The sequence below is a fragment of the Aricia agestis genome, chromosome 4 (assembly GCF_905147365.1).
Source record: "Aricia agestis chromosome 4, ilAriAges1.1, whole genome shotgun sequence".
NCBI classification, from domain to species: domain Eukaryota; kingdom Metazoa; phylum Arthropoda; class Insecta; order Lepidoptera; family Lycaenidae; genus Aricia; species Aricia agestis.
In genome coordinates this window covers 22,200,567-22,208,268 of record NC_056409.1, presented here as the reverse complement: position 1 = coordinate 22,208,268, position 7,702 = coordinate 22,200,567, and the positions used below count along the sequence as shown (strand labels likewise).

The following is a 7,702-nucleotide window of genomic DNA, read 5'->3' as shown; positions in this document are numbered from 1 at the left end:
CAAATTTCATAAATTTCCAAAAATTTAAATGTAGGTAGATAGGTACCATACATGTATACCATAATAAAAAAAGATTATTTATGAGCATAGTATGAACTAATATTTCCAATTTTAAGAATAATATTTAGGGAGTGCATTCAGGAAAGCTATCATCAAAACCAAGAAGATGCAGGTTTTTATATTTATTACAGCGTACTTCATAGCCCTAACTTTTAGCAAGTTAATATTTTAACTGTACTTTGTTACTTTCAGAATCCTAACGAAGATACAGAATGGAATGATGTTTTACGAGCAAAAGGGATCATTCCTCCCAAGGAAAAGGAAGTTTCGGAGCAGGATATAGTTAACATGATCGAGGACACTATTCAAAAGAAACAGGCAGAAAGTATGTTATAGGTTATAAACAGATGGTTTAAATTACTCAATTCAATAGTGTCACGTGTTCACTAGGTCCATGAAGCATATATTAATCAAACAGCTGCAACTGGAATATTGTAATCTCAACCTTTAAACTTTTAGGATGTAAGAAATACAGTGTAAAAGTCCCTGGTAATGTGTCCCTTTCTTTATAGAGGATCAGCAACTATCAGAACTCGATTTAGATGGCCTTGATGAATTAGAAGACTCAGAAGATGAGGCAATTCTAGAGCAGTACAGACAAAAGTGTATCGCTGAGTTGAAAAAGTTAGCTGAGAAGCCAAAGTTTGGTGATGTGCGAGAAGTCTCCGGTCAGGATTATATTCAGGAAGTAAATAAAGCAGGCGAGGGCATCTGGGTGGTCATACACTTGTACAAACAAGGGTAATTTTAATTCATAATTTTTGTAACAAAAACAATATTTTATAAAATATTAACCTTACCGTGGCCCTTATTTTATATTTTTTTAATGTTTTTATAGCAAAATTTTCTTAAATATTATATTTGCATCTTCCCTATTTTCTCTTAGAAATATGCTTGTGTATTAGAAATATGTTTGTGTTTCATTTGACAGCTCAAGATTGTTGCTCTATTCCGCTAGGCACTTTATGCTATGAAATTATTTGGTTGACATTTCTTATAAATAAAATATCGGCCAAGTGCGAGTCGGCCTTATACACGCACGCACGCACGAAGGGATCCATACCGACACAGAGCAAAAATAGGCTAAAAATTGTGTTTTTTTATGGGAGCCCCCTTAAATTTTAATTTAATTTTCATATTATTGTTAAATATTAAAGTACACATATATTACAAAAGAATGTGTGAAAAATTCAAGTGCCTACCTCTTGCCATTATTGATATCTAAGAGCAAAAATATAATGTTTGTTGTATGGGAAATAAATATTAATTTTATTTTGTTTTCAGTATTTGCTATTATAGCGGCAACAGATATACAAAATCAGTAAAAATTTCAGAAGTCTAGCTATAGCGGTTCTTGAGATACAACCTGGAGTCAGACAGATGGACAGATAGCGAAGTCTTAGTAATAGGGTCCCGTTTTTACCCTTCGGGTACAGAATCCTAAAAAATATTATTGGAAGATGTTTACTTGTAATAAAGTGGGTTAATGGTTTTGAAGTCTACTCCAAAGTAACAATTATAATAACAATGTTGGAAATTGGCAGGATTCAACAATGTGCACTAATAAATCAGCACATGAGGCAGCTGGCGGCCAAGTTTCCCTACACCAAGTTCCTGAAGGCTGTGGCGCAGACCTGCATCCCTAACTTCCCAGAGAGAAACCTGCCCAGCCTGTTTGTTTACTTTGAGGGTGACATGAAGAAGCAGTTTGTAGGACCGCATGAACTAAGAGGAACAGCACTCACTTGTGATGGTTTGTACACTTCAATTTATTTTCTTTAATATTCTAGGCCTGGAGATACTGACACAAAATTCTTGGTCATTTGTACCAGTATGGCGGTTTTACGGGGGTATAATTACGTAAAGGCAAAAAGGAAAATGATGGTCATAGCGCTCGCACTGGCAGCCCAAACGCGTGGGCGTTAATCGAATGTGTCGGATAAATAACGAGTGTCGAACGATTTGTTCCACAAAACAAAAATGCTTGTATTTTCAGATAGTAAAAAAAAATAAGTAGGCGAAAGCGTAATGCCATACTTATCGGGTGCGGCTTACACTGTAAGTCGGTATGGCGGGCTACAGCCCGCAACAGGCTTACAAGCCTTACAGCCCGCCACAGGCTTACAAGCCTTACAGCCCGCCATACCGACGCGAAACGTTAATTTTAATAAAAAAATTGAATCATTTGTACCAGGCTAATTTTTGCATAGCTAATCATCGTCGAGTCATTCACGAAAATCACCTTGCCATACTTTTCCAACAGGTCCCAATGGCCGCCATACCACTGCAAAGGTGTAATTTTTTTTTGTGTGGTATGGCATACACATCTTGTAATAATATTAGCACAATTGATTTAACTGCAGATGAGTGTACTTATTACTTATTGAGTAATAGTTGATCAACTAAAAAAATTGTATTCGGAGAAGTATAAAGGAAATTTTCGTTCAAATTTCCTTTGGAAGTAACTGAGATGTTTTTTTCATTAAATAAGGGGGCAAACGAGCAAACGGGTCACCTGATGGTAAGCAACTACCGTCGCCCATGGACACTCGCAACATCAGAAGAGGGATCCCTTTTAAGAGGGAATACGCTCTTTTCTTGAAGGTTTGCAGGTCGTAACGGTCCGGAAATACTGCTGGTGACAGTTCGTTCCAGAGTTTTGCAGTGTTGGAAGCCGTACAAAGATAGTTCGTAATTTTTCGGCACTAAAATATGTATAATATATTCTGTTGGCGTAAATAGAGTCACTGTTGTTCGTAAAAAGTAAAAAGAAAATAAAGAAAATCTGCACCCCTTAGAAATTATTTCTGCCGGCGCCCATGCCCTCTATACTTATTTTCACTAAATCTTGTCGATTCTGTTTATTTTCCCTATGTTCTTATATAAAAAAAATCGGTATAATAATATAATAATAAAACACAAGTAATCTTATGCTTAATTAGGATGCCTCATATTGTATGTGATTTTATTGAAAAATAAAGATTTATTATTTATTATTATTATAATTATGTATTTTGTTACTGATATAAGTATAGATAAGTATTACTTATCTAATTATTGTAAGAGACATAGCAAAGATGCTATCAATTTTTTATTTTCGACTACTGCTTCTATTGAGCAGTATTCTAGCTATAGTAACGAATTGGAATATGTTCCAATTAATTATTTAAATTAGACCATAAGACAATGAAGGATGTCTCTTGCTTAAGTGTGAAAAATCCTACCAAAACTTACTCCAATATAAATAGCAAGAATGTATTAGGGTTGCTGAGAATTCCTCTTCCTCTTCCTCATAATGAGGAAGTTCCGCAATAATTTGGGTTCCTCAACCGTTACCGCATCCTCATAAATAAAAATACAAAAATCCTCTTCCGCTATCGCGTCCTCAAAATTTAGGAGGAATTTATGAGGAATTTCACTGCGCATGCGCGTCGTGTATCCAATCATGGCAACGCACATGCCAGAGCGCGATGCCGGACCGAACGGGCGCTGCTGTTTCTTGTTCCTTGTCTCTCTCGCCACCCGCGCTGTTCCTTGCTTGTTTGTTTTAATTTTATTGACATAATATAGCAAGCGTTGTTTTGTTTACGCGTGTACGCACTACGCAGCTACGTACGCAGTGCGAATAATCTAATAATTTGATTTCTATCGAAAACCGAAATGATACCGAAGTGTAGTGCTATATCAGGTGTTCCCAGACTTTTTTGTCCACTGCCCATTTTGAGAACAAAATATGTTTTAGTGCCCCCATTGTTTCATCTACTTTCTTTTCCTAATTTAAATTAAGGGGCTTTTGCCCCTTAATTTGTCGGTAATATTAGCCCCCACAGCCTCTACAAAACGCCGCCATTTTTTCTGAGTCCCACACTGCCCCCCTTTAGATCTTCAGCGCCCACAAGGGGGCGTAATCACCCACATTGGGAAACGCTGTACTATATGGACGTACTTCCTCTTCCGCTTCCTCATCCGCATCCTCTTCCTCAAAAAAATATCCTCTTCCTCATCCGCATCCTCTAAATTTGCGCGTGACAATTCCTCTTCCTCCTCCTCTTCCTCAACAACCCTAGAATGTAATAAGCTTGGTGCATCAGAATTTTCAAGGAATGGTAGGTTGTATGGTAGCTTGAAACTGAGTTGTTTTTAAAAGAATTTCAAATTAATATTATTTGTATTTCAGAACACTGGTTTAGAAAACATGAACTCATTTTCAATCTCAATGATCACCAGGTGGCAAGCTCGTTCAGCAGAGAAAATGCCATTAGAGGCGGATCACTTATATTAATTAGAAAACATATAAAATTCAAAGAATGTAAAGACATTGTGAACCTCTCTTCTGAACGGATAATAGAAGTCAACGATATCAAAATACTTACGTTCTAATTCTATGATAGAAGTATGCATAGAGTTAAGTCAACTAATTATTGTGAGCGTATACAGGCCTCCATCAGGGTTATATGACTCCTTTAAACAAAGCATGGAACAAATATTATCAAAGATATGTGCATCTAACAAAAAAGTTGTTGTTTGTGGTGACTTTTATATTAATTTATTAGATTTGAACTCTACTACGGTTAGATTCACATCTCTATCATATCTCATAAATCATATAACCTAAATTACTTGTTTTATGAGTCAACAAGAATCTGTGACGTTGTGTCACATTGTATTGATAATATTTTTACAAATATCACTCCATATAAAAAAGAAATAATAAATAAGCTTAGCTCTGATCACTGTGGGCAACTAGCCTCATTTAATATACATACATTGCGATAGTTACCTAGAGGAAAAGCGTGTGTTTGTTCCTGTGAATACAAAACGTATTGAGAAGTTTAGAAATAACTTAACTTTCAACTTAGTTCACATATTCAATTATTATTGGATGAGTCAAATAGTTCAGATGAAGCATTTAACAAATTGTTTAAGATGATAAGAACCCAATTTAATACTGTATTCACTCCTAGAACGGTTAGAAACAGCCATAAAAATAATAATAATTTTACAGTATGGGCAACTGCAGGAATTAAAATAAGCAGGCAAAGATTATATGAATTGTATGATGAAAAATCCATGAATACTAGTGATTAAATTCAAAACATATGTAAAAAACTATTCAAAGATTTTTAAAAAAGTTTGTAAAGCCGCTAAAGCTATTCACATTAGGAATAAAATTAAAAATTCGAAAAATAAAATTAAAACTACTTGGAAAGTAATAGCCTAGAGAGACTGAAAATGTCACCCGTCGTAGCTCCGATTTTGAGCTTTATTTTGAAAATAAAAAGATTACCAATGATCATGAGGTTGCGACGGTCTTCGAAAATTTTTTTTGCTGACATTCCGGTCTCAACTACAAAAAATTTAAACTCCTCACCTGCAGCTGCTGAAAAATTACTCAGAGATAATGTAAAGGAATGTAATGTCAATTTTAGGTTTAGAGAGAGACTCGCAGGATGCCCTAGGGGTTTTTTGAGACCCCTCCAAGGCTTTTGACTGTGTTGAGCATGCTACATTGATTAGGAAATTGCACCACTATGGCATTAGGGACTCGGCACTCAACCTTTTGACATCTTACCTCAAAAATAGAACTCAAAGGGTTGACATTAATAGAAAAAGGTCCAATGGGACCAAAATAGACATAGGCGTCCCACAGGGATCCATTTTAGGTCCATAAATTACTTACCTTATCTTGTTAAGAGGAGTCCACACCGCCGTTTTTCCATACAAACGCTGTCCCCTGTTTCCTCCCTGGATAATGCCGGTAGAGTTATGATTTTTTTCCTAAATATCTATGGCCACTATTAGCATGTCCCTATGTTTTCTTTTTTTTCATAATTTAATTATTAAAAAAGATAAGAACGTCCAAAAACCCAAAAAAATGGCCAGATCTTTCTCTGTGTTCAAACACCCAGAAAACAAAACTGGCTAGAATATACAAAAAAAAATAAAACATAGGAACACAGCTCAAGCCTTGCTTCAATTCTTAATGAAAAAATTACTTAAATCGGTTAAGTTTTGGAGAAGGAATCAGCGGACAACGAATCGAAGATTTTCTGTTCTTTTATTAGAACTTTTGCCGTGTTGTCTCTATCGCGCTCTGTGGTGGGAGACTTGAGATTGGTGAGACAGCAATACATTTTCAAATACCTATTTTCAATTTCTCTCGCCCCTGGTGTATCCTCTTAAGGATAATGAGATAGTACTTTTTGCTGATGACACTTCACTTATTTTTTAAGTGAAGCGACAACAGTCAAATTACAACGAGGTAAATAGTGCTCTCTCAAAAATAGTACATTGGTTTAACGTTAATAACTTACTTCTAAATTCTAAGAAAACTAAATGTTTAAAATTTATTCTGCCCAATATTAGGCAAGTTAAAACCAATTTACTATTAAATGATGAGAAGATGAATTTGGTGGACACCACTGTATTCTTAGGCATTACACTAGACAGTAAATTACAGTGGGGTCCTCATATTGCTAATCTTGCAGATAGGCTCAGTTCTGCAACATACGCAGTCAGAAAAATACGGGAAATCTCTGACGAAGATACAGCAAGACTAGTTTATTTTAGTTATTTTCATGGTAGAATGTCGTGTGGCATCCTCTTATGGGGAAACGCTGCCGACATTAATACGATTTTTGTGCTCCAGAAGCGAGCTATACGTTCAATTTATAAAATGTCAGCTTTTGAAACTCTGAGAGAAAAGTTTAAAGAAATTCTAACTGTTACTTCTCAATACATTTTGGATAATGTATTATATGTTAGAAAGAATTTTAGTAAATTTACAACCAAAAGTGACAGTCACGGAAGAAACACTAGAAATAAGTACAAACTAGAAATACCGGTGATCAGACTTAGTAAAGTTAGTAAATCTTTTAAGGTCAATGTGCCTTTACAATAAAATCCCAGAAAACGTTCAAAATTATTCCATTAATAAATTTAAAAAAGTAGTAAAAGAGCGTTTGTGTGCCAAAGCCTATTATAAAGTCAATGATTTCATAAACGGTGGCACATCTTGGGAGTAGGATGGCTGCTTGCATGCCTATTTCTACATTATTTTTATGACTTACAATTATGTATGTATATTGACATTGTATAATTTTATGTTTACAACATTGTAAACCTTATTTTAAAAGATTAATTTTTTTCTCACTTTTTTGGTAAAAAAGTGGGCCCCGTGCGAGTTTCTTGCGCCGGTTCTTCTCGCCGGGTTAGTTCCCGAACCGGTGGTAGGCATCATGTAGACGTTCAGAGAACATTTGCAAAAATTTATTCTGAATAAAAAAGTTTGAGTTTGAGTCACATCACTAAAGTCATAAGACTAACCATTGGTATACTAGATTTGGGAAAAACATAAAGCCATTTTAATTTTTCAAGCCTTTTCATACAATCAGATGTTTTGGTTACAGAATTAGAATACATCCTCGGCCAGGTCGGTGCAGTGGATACTAAGATCAAAGAGGATCCTAAACCAAGGATAAAAGACAAGCTGTTCACAGACCTTGGATCCAATGACTGGTGATGACAGTTGGTTGCAACTGTACGCTTAAGAATGCTAGTTTTATATTATTTATTTTTTAGAGTTTATGTACTTACTCAAAGTATTTAACTTATTGACTTGAGGTGAATTTGTATTAATATT

The 7,702-nt window shown here is 35.3% G+C and overlaps 1 protein-coding gene across 1 annotated transcript; it reads left to right on the top strand.

Annotated features, from left to right (window-relative positions):
• The first annotated feature begins 50 nt into the window (after positions 1 to 50).
• Positions 51 to 7,701, top strand: LOC121726643 (viral IAP-associated factor homolog). The gene is made up of 5 exons (XM_042114090.1): positions 51 to 172; positions 253 to 385; positions 573 to 801; positions 1,605 to 1,813; positions 7,470 to 7,701. The coding sequence occupies exons 1-5, from the start codon at positions 167 to 169 to the stop codon at positions 7,580 to 7,582; spliced, it is 690 nt and encodes a 229-aa protein (XP_041970024.1). The 5' UTR covers positions 51 to 166; the 3' UTR covers positions 7,583 to 7,701.
• Position 7,702: the final 1 nt, after the last annotated feature.